Genomic DNA, 13430 nt, shown 5'->3' on the forward strand with positions numbered 1-13430 from the left:
GGCAGAAAGGAACAGGGAAGTAACAATAATCCTTAAACCAACAGCTATTTATTTACTTATTTCACTTTGCCCAGGTGACCATTTCACCTCCAAGGAGTTTCCACCAGAGCCATTTGCCAGCCTCAAGCTGATTATCAGCAAATCGACCCGGGTGAGGACGATCCCCATTCCCCTCCCAAGATTAACTTCAGCCAGGCCAGATCCTCTTTCAGCTGAAGCCTGCCACTAGATCAGCCTAATGAAATCATGGAAATGCAGCACAAAGTGGCAGTTTAACATGCTTGCAAGTGGAAGCCTGTGCCCCATGAACAAGGACTGCCGCAGATCATGTAGAGTCTTGTTCTCCTTGGACTCTTTCCACTCAAAGCAGCTTGACCTCTCCCCTTCCATTCTCACAGCCTGTAAACCGCAGGGGGAAGAAGACCAACACAAAATATCTTAAGGTGTGAGGAACCCAATGTGACCTCACATGCGACCCTGCTGGGAGCAGGTTTTGGATCAAGTGACTTCCCAAGGTCCCTTCTGACTTAAGTGATCCTGCAGTCCTCCATCAGAGAAAAGCAATGGAAATGAAATATAACCTAGAAGCAGCAATACACAGGTGAGTAGCATTAAAATCACAGAGGGATTGTAATGAAAAGCATTCATGCAAAGATGCACAGCCCTCACTTCACTTATGAGACTTTTCCACAGGTACCTGTGGTCGGATTCCTCCCTGCAGGAAAAAAACCCATTCTCATGATGACCAGCAGAGCCATAACTCTCAACTATCCTTCCAAAAGAGATACAAAAATGAGTCCAATTCTCAAAATCACTATTCAGTACACTTGCCTTCTGAATACTGATATTTTTGGAGGTCATATGACCTGTCGAGTTTGCTTTTAAATATTTAATTCTAAGACAAAGAAATTAAGACATGGCCGCAATCACAGGAGCAAGACATACATCACATTTCACATTCACATATACACATTTTGGTGATAAAGAACTGGCTGGATGGCTGCATGCAAAGAGTTGTGGTCAATGGCTCAATGTCCAGCTGGAGACCAGTAATGAGTGGTGTCCCTCAGGGATCGGTGTTGGGACCGGTCTTGTTCAACATCTTCGTCGCTGACATGGACAGTGGGATTGAGTGTGCCCTCAGCAAGTTTGCCGATGACACCAAGCTGTGTGGTTCGGTTGATCCGCTGGAGGGAAGGAATGCCATCCAGAGGGACCTCGACACACCTGTGAGGTGGGCTGATGCCAACCTCATGAAGTTGAACCATGGCAAGTGCAAGGTCCTGCACCTGGGTCGGAGCAATCCTAGACACAGCTACAGGCTGGGCAGAGAAGAGATTCAGAGCAGCCCAAGGAGAAGGACTTGGGGGTGCTGGTCGATGAGAAAATGAACATGAGCCGGCTGCAGTGTGCGCTTGCAGCCCAGAAAGCAACCGTATCCTGGGCTGCATCCAAAGGAGCGTGACCAGCAGGTCGGAGGAGGTGATCCTGCCCCTCTACTCTGCTCTTGTGAGACCTCACTTGCAGCATTGTGTGCAATTCTGGTGTCCTCAACATAAAAAGGACATGGAACTGTTGGAACAAGTCCAGAGGAGGCCACGAGGATGAGCAGGGGACTGGAGCACCTCCCAGATGGAAACAGGCTGAGAAAGCTGGGGCTGTTCAGCCTGAAGAAGAGAAGGCTGCGTGGAGACCTCATAGCAGCCTTCCAGTATCTGAAGGGGGCATATAGGGATGCTGGGGAGGGACTCTTCATAAGGGACTGTAGTGATAGGACAAGGGGTAATGGGTTAAAACTTAAACAGGGGAAGTTTAGATAGGATATAAGGAAGAAATTCTTTCCTGTTAGGGTGCTGAGGCACTGGAATGGGTTGCCCAGGGAGATTGTGAATGCTCCATCCCTGGCAGTGTTCAAGGCCAGGTTGGACAGAACCTTGGGTAACATGGTTTAGTGTGAGGTGTTCCTGCCCATGGCAGAGTGGTTAAAACTTGATGAGCTGAAAGTTCTTTCCAACCCTAACTATCCTACGACCACAGTGTTGGACCTGCCAACCGTGGTAGCAAGATTTGTGATTCTAGTCACAGAGAGAAAACAAAGACTATTCCATTTCCCTTCTTCCTGTTATTACCCATTATCTGGCAGAGTCTCACGTGTTTGGTTTATGTAGTCTCAACCCTGAACAACTGTGTGCTCACACACACACTCAAAGCCTATGGAAAAATCTGACCTGTGTGAAAGGACAATAAAGGACCATCAAAATCATCTCAACTCTGATGATCTATAGACATCCCATCAGCAGCATTTCATCCTTAGGAGTAAGAGCTCATGCCCAAACTCTGTGACAATCCCAGCCATCAAACCTGAACATACAGTGTAGTATTTTTGCAGCAGGAAGCCCAAACCATTAACAAGCTTCTTCCCAGAGCAGGGAACTACCCAGCCAGCCCCCAGATCCCTGACGATGCTGCTTTTATCCAGAGGAATGCTAGAGAAAGTCTCCAATTCCCAAACTTAAGCCATGATCCTTCAAATATTTATGCTCATGTTTACTTTTAGAGAAGAGAGAAATCCCCTTCACTCAAGAGGAAGTTCAGCAAACGTGAGCACACAGGACCCCAGACTGAGGAAATAAGACGCTCTTTTTAACCTCAGCACACACACAAAACACACATTTTCTAAAGCCAAACCTGCACCCAGCTGCCCTGTGGAGCCAGACCCCAGGACCAGGCTGAGAGCTTCACTAACTACAGCATGAAGGTTCCTTCAACCTCAGGGGCAATGCAGCAGCAAAGAAAACCCACATCTAAAACCAGTGGGGTTCCTTCCCGCAGACAGCAGCTCTTCTCAAGGATCTGGCATGCAAGTGGGACTGCAATCCCATTTTATTTACAAAGCAACGGGATGCAGGAATTCCTGAAATCAAGTTTGACCGGCTCAGACACTCCAAGTGGCTCAGCGACCTGGTTTTCTCCTGAATAAATGCATTTTTTTAAGGAATTATGTTCAAGAGCTGCATGGTTTGGACCAAGAACTAGAATCTGGCAGAGAACAGCCACGCTACACCCACCAAAACCAGCCACCCCAAAGGGCTTTAGAAACTCTCAGATCACATTCACTTGCCATTGCGCTACTCCAGGTATTTCAGGCTTTAAGGGGTGCTTGGTCCCAAGGCTGTCATGGTGAACCCCAGCCTTCCCCACAAGCAGGATGGTGGTACCAACCAGCTGAGGAGCCAGCATCAACCCTGTGCTCCCAGTACTCCCCCTGTTGACTTGTGGGTGACGGCAGAGGCACAATCTGTTCCTCCATCCCGAGCTGGATGCCGTCATTCCAGAGATCAAGTGGCGTACATGAACGATTAGGATTTCTAGTGCAGCCCTACTTCGTAACAAGCTAAATGAAGGCTGCGCAGGTAACCTCAGCTTTCCCGTTTCCCAGGAGCCTGACCTCACATGCTTTACATTCCCAGAGGTTTTCTTGCCAACGTGATGCACTAAAAGTACCACGAACGTCCCAGATAAAAATAATTTAGGCATGAAACATTTAGATGGCTTGATTTTCCTAGCAAAGGATCCCAAAGGTTGGCGAGTCTGAGTTTTAGATGGCAGCTGTGCCTGTGCTGGTGCAAGACACTGCAGCAGATGTTATGTCAGCCATTTGATACCTTTAAATCTCAAAATGCAGCTCTCCCCCACACCCCCCCCAAAAAAGAAAAATATATAAAACCATGAACTTTATAAATCATAACTGCAGCTGTGGATGCACAAAAGAAATAACTCGGATGCACAGTCTGCAAAACTGAGCCTACAATTTAATATTCCTTTAGAACATAAAGAGAACCATGGAATTCAAATAAAGATGTTTCTTCAGATTACTCAGAAGCAGCACTGATGGACCAAAGGCCTTTTGAAACATCTCTAAAGCCATCCTGATCTGTGTATTGGTTGCAATAAACAAATAAATATAGCTATATAAAGTTGCATCATCATTGATAGCCCAGGAAACAAAAGCTTATTAGTCGTGTGCCGGCACTGCTGACTGCTGCTGCCCTACTGCCAGCAGCCAAACCAACAGCTTCCAAAATGGGCTTGGGGATGCAAAATCATGGCCAAGAGCGAGAGAAAAGGTTGGGAAAGCCTCCATAAGGGACATAGAACCCTCTTGATTTGATTTCTAAAAATTAAAGAAAAAGAAAATGAGGAAAGTCACCGAAATGGATGAGTTTGCCCAAGGACGCAGGGGAAATCAATCGTGATTATCGCATGACTCCAGGGTGACAGTCAGAAGATGCTCTTCAGAGATAACGCTGCCTCCCTGACCCCAGCCGGTGTTTGCTGGTGCCTGTGGTTAAGCTCATCTCAGTAAGGTCGCGCTTACGCATTCACCGCCTGTCACCACCGCGTCCACGCACACCTCCTCCGGAGAGACGAGGCTCCCCTGCCATTTCCTAGCGCTCCCCCAGGAAAAGAGCCGGGGAAACGCTCGAGCTGGCCAGAAACCTGTTCTCCAACTAATAATCTGTTACAAAGCGCTTTGTTACCGATTTAGCTGGGTTTCTCCCCATCGCCGCACTCTCCTTTCCTCTGCCGCTACGCACAGCGATGGGCAGGGTAGCGCGCTGCGGCGAGGGATGTGCAAGCCATGATTTCTGCTGAGCTCACGCTCTGACTTTACGAATCTCCCCTTGATTTCAGGATATGAAAACGTAAACGGAGGAGGAAGCTGAGCTAGAAGCAGAAGGGCGGCAAAACGCCCGGCTCTGAACTCACGGCAGGTCCTACCGCGAGTCACGTCGGAGGGGTTTGGTTGGGGGGGGGATAAAACAAGGGCGGTTTCAGCTACATTTAGGAAAATTCCAGAACGAAATACCGACTATTTCAGCCTTGGGAGAGGCAGCGCTCCCGCAGAGGTCCGGCGTGCCGGGAGCGAGCCAAACCCCGCGCTAAACCCAGAAACGAGGCGGGGTGGGAATCGGGAACACCGCTCCCGGTGCGTGGCGTAACGGGCCGCTCCTCTGCCAACGCCGGTGCCTGTCCGCAGCGCCCATCGCCGCGGCACCGGGGCTGCTGCCCCGCTCGGGGTGGGGTGTTGCCGGGACGCCGCCCGCCCACTGGTGACAGTGGTGGCACGAAGGGGGATCCCCCCCGGCTCAGGCTGCTGCCTTCGCGTCCTGCGTGTCCAGCCCACCCCGGGCGGGTGCGGCAGCAGCGCGCCGGCAGCGGGGAGCTCCAGCCCGGCAGCCCCGCTGGACCCGCGTGGGGCAGCGCGGACGGGGCCCGCTCCGCACCTTGCGCCCGCTCACGCGTGAGGGGGGGCCCGGCCATCTTGCCCCGCCGCGGGGCGGGGGGGGCTCGCCCGCTCTCCCGAACAAAGGCTCCCGCCGGTCCCAGGCGATGCTCACCCCGCGCCCGCCTCACGCGGAGCGGGACACGGCGACCCCGGCCCCGAGCGGCGGCACCGCGCCCACCGCTCCCACCTCACACACGGGGACACCGGGGGCCGCCGCCGCTCAGCCCCGCTCTCTCACCTGGGTGCCGGGGCGCGGCGCATCCCTCGCCCGCTGCCGCCGCAGAGGGGCTCCCGCTGAGGGGGCGCTGCTGAGGCGATGGGGGGGGGGAGGTCGGGGCAGGACCGAGCGCTCCCGCCGTCCGCGCGCGCTGCCCGCACGCACCCGCCGCCGCCCGGGAGGGGTGGGGAGGCGGAGTCAGGGCGTGCGCCCCGCCCATTGACCCGCCCCTTAAGGCCACGCCCCCTGCCCTCCTCCCCTCCCCTATTTCCGCGCCTGCGCACACCCTGAGGCAGCCGGGTCGTTACGACGCGGCGCTGGCAGCTTTACGGCAGTGCGCAGCAACCGGCCCGTGCCGGCTCGGCGGAGGGCGAGCGGGGAATGAGGCGGCAGGTGAGCTGCGGAGGTGGCGGGGGGGCGCGGGTTGCCATGGCAACAGCGGTGTCGGTAGGGCCCGGCGGTGGTCGCCGTGCCCTCAGGGTCTGGGGGTCCGGGGGCTTCAGCGCGAGTTTTGAGGTAAAATGGTTAAAATCGGTAAACATGGAGCCGGGGCCGTCCGCACACAGCTTGGCCTGGGCGGGCTCCAGGGAGCGGTGCCACCGGCTGGCCCCGGGCTGGGCCCTGCTCCCGGGGAACCCTCTCCTCTCCCCTTCATTCTCCTTTATCTCCATAGAACCCGCACCGGGACGAGCGGGCTCTGATCCCGGCCAGCACCGGCTCTGAGCCGGTGGGATAAGCTCGGGATCAAGCACATCACCTGGGTCACGTCTCCATGAGCAGCGATGACCCAAACCCATTCCTTCGACCAAATTCCTTCTCATGACTGAATTCCTGCGGCCTTTAGGTCTTTCAGGCAAAGGGTTCCCTTCCAGCATGTCCCACTTGGATAAAGCCTTTCTCCAAGTAGGTGAACATGATCCATCAGCGCCTGGTTTAATGTCATGTTGGTGAGTGAGCTGAGGGCTATCCCATCGTTATTCCAGCAGCCTCATCCTCACGTTTCAGTTACTGGGGATTTTTATCTCTTAAACTTAACACTTTGGCCAACCCCACCCTAGGGAGCAAAACGCAGTTGATTTGATGTAGTTCCTTCAGCTTTTACTTGACTGCCCCATGAGATGTTGTGAAACAAAACAGGGCTCTGGAGCTTGGCTGTGCAGAGCAGCTGCACACCCCTGGTTTGAGGAATTTGTTGGGGACTGAAAGGTTTGGGCATTGTCTGTGCATACAGGAATTTGAATGTGTTCCTCAAGTCCAGCCTTCAGGATGCATTGAACCTGCCAAGGCGCTGTTCTCTTATCATACAGGAATTATAATCTCTAGGCTACAGAGATGGCTTATATTTAATGAAAGAGTTGACAACTGTGCTGCTTTTCTGGCTGAGTTGTTTAGTTTTGCTCAAGTTTCTTCTTTGGCTTTGTTAGGAGACAGGTGAATACAGAGACTCAGGTGCAGGTGGCCCGGCCCAGCTCACACTGATACACAGAAACTGATGTTCCCCGACTGATCATGCTACCATTAACAACAACCACTATTCAGAGTGCTGACATGGTGGTACTGGTGTTTCCAGTAACGAGGGAAAACATGGGGCCTTTTATTCTTGATTGTACAATGAGCTCAGCCAAGCTGCTGAAAACTTCTCTGTCCATCCTGCTCTTCCCCAGTAAAGAATAATCTGCCTTTCAGGTGTTTTCTGGTATTTACCTTCATATTCTTTAAACTTGGTACAGGAATTTAGTGACATGGTGCCTTCAAATACTCCCTCTGGCTGTTCTTAGTACCTTTAATTTATTAAAGTAGACTCTAGGAATCTGATTCATCCTTAATTTATACTCTTTGCTCCATCACTGCCTATTTACACTCAGTGACTAAGGAGTTGCGCTCCCTGGCTCTCAAGCATTGCTTTCAGAGTCCAAGGCACCAATCACAAGCAGGAGGAAGTCAGCTTTAATGTTGTGAAAATAACAGGTTTGGGTTATTTTTGTGACGCAGACGTTGCCTGGTGTCCTGGGCACCAAGTGCTCCCACCAGTGTATGGAGCAAACCTGCACTAAGGGCAGCAACTCGTTTGTTAAACTGTTACAACCTCAAGATGAGAGAAACTTGATGTCTTGCCATGTTGCAAGACGTTGCAAGGCAGCACCATCTTCAGATCCATAAATGAAATGAGTGGTTTCATCTTAGTTGGCTTGATGACGTTTTGATGGAAATACTCCTTTTTCTCTCCCTGGTGTTCTTGTTTTAGCACTCGAAAGGGGACAGCAAATACCTCTGCAAGGCACTGAGGGTTACGCAGAGTCTGTCCAAATTCCAACTATGAATATGCAAATAAAACAACCAAGGCTCTTGTTGGCAGCCTCCAACAAGTATTCTGGGCCCGCATCACTATTTATTCCTATTTTGATGAAAACTCCTGAACAGAGTGTGCCAGAGCCTCCAGGAAGCAAATTCTGGCTGTGTCAGAGCAGAGCTCTGTGATCTGCAATTGGATTTCAACACTCCTTAACATCAGAGGCCTGAGATCCACATCCCAGCTTCTCTGTGGATTCATCTTGAGCTTTAATGGGGAGGTTCTCTCAAATGAAAGAACCTCCCCAGTCGCTTTTCCCAGTTCTGCTAGGCTTTCCCAGCCCTCACCACTTACCTTAAGTGGCTCTGAAAGGCATCACAGCCTGCAAAGGGTTTTCCTTTAAGCTGTGTGCTGCACATGGTGAGTCACCCTGCACAACTCACAACCAGCTTCACAAATACCAGATGGCAATAAAATTAAAAGTAGTAGTTAGTGGCAATTAAGCATTTGCTATAACCATTCTCCCTTCCTGACTGTAGGAAGCTGCCAAATGTCTCTTTTTCTTTCTTTTTTTTCTTTTCTCAACCAAAAAAATAACCCAAACGATGTTCCTGCAGAGTGGAAAATGAACAGAACACAGGACACACGCTTCCTTCCCTAGCCTGTAATCCCACTTGGACTGGAATGGAAAGCTGCTTACTGCTTCATACAACCCTAGGAGAAGACGAAGCAGAAAACCCACACAGTAAAGAAAAATGCGGGGCCTTGTATGGGCATGTGCCAGAAGTGACCCCATTAAACCCGCTCTTTACACAAGGCTATTTTCAGTCACACTATGGAGTTACTGAGCCTTGGTCTGGGGTTTGGTTTGTTTTTCTACTGCAGGCTGTTGCAAAGGATTTGCTCCACAAACCTGGAAATAGTTTATGAGTTCATTAACAGAGGAAGCACATCCAAATACCATTGTGTTTGGCTCAGTACAAATACCAGTGACTGCTCCCCTTCCTCTGCAGTGACTCTTGCTGCTTGGCATCTCTCGGATCCATCAGCCATACACAAACAGTTATTAGCTTTTTCAAGCTCCAGATACTCGCCCTCAGCCCTTCCTTCCGACGTGTTACACATGCAGCGTGCTTCATCCATTCGGGTATTTACAAATCACATGTGATGTAACCTTGCCAAGATGTTTGAGAGATAAATCTCTCTTAATTTATGCATACCTGGCCAGGAATGATAGCTTTTCATGATTCACATTGTGATAAGAGGCACAAATCTACTTCTTCCTAACATGTAAACAACACAACTTGATCTTTTTTATTTCCCCCTATTTATAGGGAATCATATTTAGATGATCTTATCATTACTCCTTTTCACACGGTGCTTTAGGAAATCCGAAGATGTTTTCATGCTGTTCTTGGCACAGACGAGGAAAGGGTGAGGCCAAACCACGTCACATCACCACTGTCCCTGGCTGCAGCGTTTCTAGCCCTGTCCTGGCAAGGAGAGAAGTTACCAGGGGCTGATAGTACAGAGCAGCAGCTGAGGAGCCCGGGCAAGAGGAAAACTAGGGCTGATACAGGGGGTTTAAATCAACAGTTTCTCTTCTGAACATCTCCTTCTAAGTCCTGGTCCAGTGCTGGAGAGTGTTTTGTGTTGTCTGTTGATCAGCATGGCCTGGTGCTCTGAAACACACTTGAATCCCCTTGCGATATGAAGGCAGCAAATGAAGCAGCTTCTGAAAAGGAGTTACGTAAGATAGGATCATTTTAAGGTCCTTTCCTAATCATTCTTTGATTCCATGACTGCTAGGAAGACCAGAACTAATGGATACTCAAATAACCGGATAAAGGGAAACTAGTCAGGGTCAGAAGTCTTGCCGGAAGTCCCTTGAGTATATACTCAAACAGGAGTGCTACAGCCTGGATTTCCAGGTGCCTTTTTGAGGATAAGCAGCCTCTGTTTATGCAAAGCAGGTGTAGATTAAGAGGGAAGAATGTAGCCTGGACAAATAACAAAAGATTGGAAAGCAGTCACTTCTGCTGGCGGGTGGACATCACCAGTGGAAGGCTGCAGGGATCTTCACCCCTCAGTGCACCCACGAGTGCTTTCTCCTTCTGTGAGCAAAATCCGAGCAAGTTAAAACAACAATAGGTGTTTTGCTGCCCAGCCAGCCTCAGTGGCCCTTGAGTTATTGAGATCTCTACCAGCAAGGTTGTCCTAAAGATTCCCACGGTAGGGAACTGCTTTGTTTTGCTTTGTTTCTCCTACCTCCTCACTGCCCTGCCTCCTGTGCTGGCGGGCCAGCAGGTTTTCCTGGAACAGGTCATGTGTCTGGCACTGAGCTGTGGCACTATCTGCTGGGTGAAAGGGACCATCTGCCTGCCAGACAGCCCTGAAAGGCTTTTATGTATGGAATACCAGTGATGCAAAGAGTTACAGCGATTGCCACTGTGCAGGTAAAGCACTGAAACACCAAGACACCAGCTGACTTCTCCTCGATCACGTATGGTTTATGCACTAAGCTGAGAACCGAAGGCGTGCCTGCAGTTCCCCAGCAGGAACTGCTTTGAAATCGCTTCTCTTTGAGGTTAAGATCATAATGATGAAATACTTATCTAATTGGAGCCACACACTGCTCCTAGAGCAGCTAAAGAGCCTGGCTCAACTCATCACACACTGCAGATGAGGAGCTGTTATCCTCTGGCAGATGGTTCAAACACTGGTCCCTCAAATACCCATCTGGGAAACCCAGGCTTTTGTGCCCAGCTTCCTGAGAAGGACCTCTAGATGTCTGTTGAGCTGTATCTTGTCCCAGGTTTGACCCAATTCCTTAATTCCTCTTCCCTTTCTACGTTTCAGCTTTTGAAGTTGCCTGGAGTGCTGTGGCCCGGAGGAGCGCAGGATGGACCCTGTTGTTCTCAGTTACATGGACAGTTTGCTGAGGCAGTCGGACGTGGCCTTGCTGGATCCCCCAAACTGGCTCAATGATCACATCATTGGGTTTGCCTTTGAGTACTTCGCCAACCACCAGTTCCAAGAGTTTAGTGATCAGGTTTGTTTTATCAGCCCCGAAGTGGCTCAGTTCATTAAATGTGCCCTTAGTCAGGAAGAAATAGCCATATTCCTTCAACCGCTGGACCTTCTCCACAAGAAGCTGGTGTTCTTGCCTATCAATGACAACTCCAACCAGGTCGCTGGGGGCACCCACTGGAGCTTACTGGTTTATTTCAGGGACAAAAAGTGCTTTGCCCATTACGATTCCCACAGTAAATGCAACTCTGTCCATGCCAAGCAAGTGGCAGGGAAGCTGGAGGCGTTCTTGGGCAAAAAAGGGGGCAAAGCAACCTTTGTGGAGGAGAAGGCGCCTGCCCAGCAGAACAGCTATGACTGTGGGATGTACGTGATCTGCAACACAGAGGCTCTGTGTCAGGGATACTTCAGAGGTTGGCCAGAGCCTTTGCTGCAGCTCCTCACCCCCTCCTACATCACGCAGAAGAGATCGGAGTGGAAAGCTCTCATCACGAAACTGGCACAGAAGTGATGGAAATGCAGCTCCAACCCTCCAAAAACTGCCTTCCCCATCCACAAGGCAGCACCCCCAGTGCCTGAGGGAGATGCCCATGCACAGGATTGTCCCAAAGAAGAAGAATGTAACCCCTCCAGCATGGCTAGACCCCCAAACACCCCTTTCCTCATGGAAAAGCCTTAGCCCCCTCTGGAAATCACTGGCCTTCGAACTTGTAACATGAAAAGTCACTTTGCTCTCAAAGAAAACCCTCCTCTCGTGGTGAAGTTTTACACTAATTGCTGTGGCAAAATAGGTTATTGTTAAAGAGACTTCTCCACCTTTTGCCCAGCAGACACCATGCCCTCATTAGGTGGCTTTAACTGGCCACAGGCATTGCTGCTCCAAGCCAGGTTTAGCAAATGCCCCTTAAAACCAAGCCCCCAACTGCTTTCTCACAGCTACTTCTAATCTGTGCCTCCCGCTTGCGGCATTCCAGCAGTCTGGGGTTTAGCACCAAGGATTTGGTTTACCCCCAAAAACCTGATACTGTTACCTGTCAAAAGATGAGACTCCAAAGGAAATGCTACGATGAATTAAGGAACCAGGCAAAAAGAGAATCACTTTCTTCAGACAGGTGCTCCTAAGCTGTAGCTTTTTTCTGTTCCCCACCTTGCTCTTACTACAAATTAAAACCTGACTCTTAAGCCGCTGGAAGATTAATAGGAAGCTGAGAAACCCAGTCCTAGGAAAGGGAACTTGACTGAGATGAAAAGGAACACTCACTCTTTGAAGTTCGTGTTTTTCATTAGGACTTCAGGTCCTCTCCACTTGGGGAGGTTCCTCCTTGCTCCCCAGCCCTTGCTGGCGCTCACAGCACTCAGGTGCTGCTTCCTCCAGCACAAAACCAGTTCTGTTACTTGAGATAAAGGAAAAAACCACACCAGGGAGAACAAAAGGACAGAGTTTGAGTTATAAAAGCCAAAGATAACTGTGGTCTGCTTGAAGCCCAAGAAGTCCTTAATACCCTTCAAACCAAAACGCTTTCCCTCCTGCGCTGGCTGGTGGCTGGGATCTCCCAGCAGATCCTCTTGGGAAAAGATGGGCTTAGGAGTAAGGAAAATAAAGATTAATCTGGGATGTTGTTGCAGGATAAGGGGTAAGCTCTGCCCCCACGAGGAGCCAGGAGCAGGTTGCTCAGGTAGTGTCTAGCAGAGCAACCCCACCCCAGCAGGGAAATGAGGTTAACCAGAGCCCTCGGAATAGGAAAGGGGGAAGGATTGTTTTTACCTTGGAGTTCTTCACCCATCACACTGCCAGCCCAGGCCCACCAGTGCATGTGTACCAGCACCACGGCAAGGAACTTTAGGAAGGGCTTAAACTTCCCTTGTTGCTAAGAGGAAGGTAAGTAGCCACAGCCAGGCTCTTCCAAAACACCGGAGGAAACACACAGTGCCAGCAGTGGAGCGAAACGAGGGTCAGGGTCATTCCCCTCCTTCCTGCAGTGCCACCAGTGGGTCAGGGCATCCCATCCATCCTTTCCAGACTCCCTGGAAAACCCTTCTGTGCTCTGGTGGAGCTGAAAACCCTGAAACGGGATTGAGCTGCTCGACGAAGGGGATTCACTTCGGACTCTGTGGCTTTGCCGGAGCAATGTGACTGCTGCTCCAGGTCCAGAATAAAACTCAAACCAACCGGAGCACTTGTATCACCCTGTCTTTGTGCTGATTCCTTCTTGCGCAATGGTATCAAGGCCATGATGATTGTTGGGTCTTGCAGCAGCCTCTCAGCCACTCTGTGCCCTGCAGTGGGTGAAACTGAGCAGAAATCAGCCTGAGAGAGCCAGCGAGCCCAGGGACAGCTCCACCAGCACCTCCTGTGACAGTGAGGCAGCTACACAGGCACAGCTGATCACCTAATCCTGTCTTTAGGGCTTGATCTGAGTTCAGGAGGAGCATGGGAAGAGGGGAGGGAGGAAGGCAGGACAGTGGGCGCGATGGGGAGCATCAGGGGGCACTTGAGGGCAGGGGCACCCCATGTTCCTTGTCCCCAGGGGACGGGGCAGGAGCCAGCATGGGGAGCACCCAAGGACGTTTCCTGCACCCGAGGCTTTTACGTGGCATTTCTT

General features: G+C 50.8%; 2 protein-coding genes across 3 annotated transcripts in view; one reads left to right on the forward strand and one right to left on the reverse strand.

Annotated features, from left to right (window-relative positions):
* The window catches only part of MYO9A (myosin IXA), a 188289-nt gene extending 182668 nt beyond the window's left edge, over positions 1-5621 (reverse strand). Inside the window, exon 1 of the mRNA XM_061349914.1 lies at positions 5529-5621. The gene's annotated coding sequence lies outside the window, so the exon portion shown is untranslated. The remainder of the gene's footprint in view (positions 1-5528) is intronic.
* A 148-nt stretch (positions 5622-5769) lies between these two features.
* Positions 5770-13001, forward strand: SENP8 (SUMO peptidase family member, NEDD8 specific). 2 transcript variants are annotated; one of them, XM_061349895.1, is made up of 2 exons: positions 5770-5900; positions 10657-13001. In XM_061349895.1, exon 2 carries the CDS (start codon positions 10700-10702, stop codon positions 11336-11338), a length of 639 nt encoding a protein of 212 aa, XP_061205879.1. In that variant the 5' UTR covers positions 5770-5900; positions 10657-10699; the 3' UTR covers positions 11339-13001. The 2 variants fall into 2 exon arrangements, with proteins under 2 accessions (XP_061205879.1, XP_061205880.1); XM_061349896.1 differs by lacking the exon at positions 5770-5900 and adding an exon at positions 9704-10029.
* The last annotated feature ends 429 nt before the right edge of the window (positions 13002-13430 follow it).

This window comes from Neopsephotus bourkii, unplaced genomic scaffold (genome assembly GCF_033783945.1).
Source record: "Neopsephotus bourkii isolate Nb327-2 ecotype Australia unplaced genomic scaffold, CSIRO-AGI_Nbou_v1 NB_463, whole genome shotgun sequence".
Lineage (NCBI taxonomy): Eukaryota > Metazoa > Chordata > Aves > Psittaciformes > Psittacidae > Neopsephotus > Neopsephotus bourkii.

Coding starts and splice junctions, on each gene's coding strand:
- SENP8 (XM_061349895.1), top strand. CDS start 10,700: ATGGACCCTGTTGTTCTCAGTTACATGGACAGTTTGCTGAGGCAGTCG.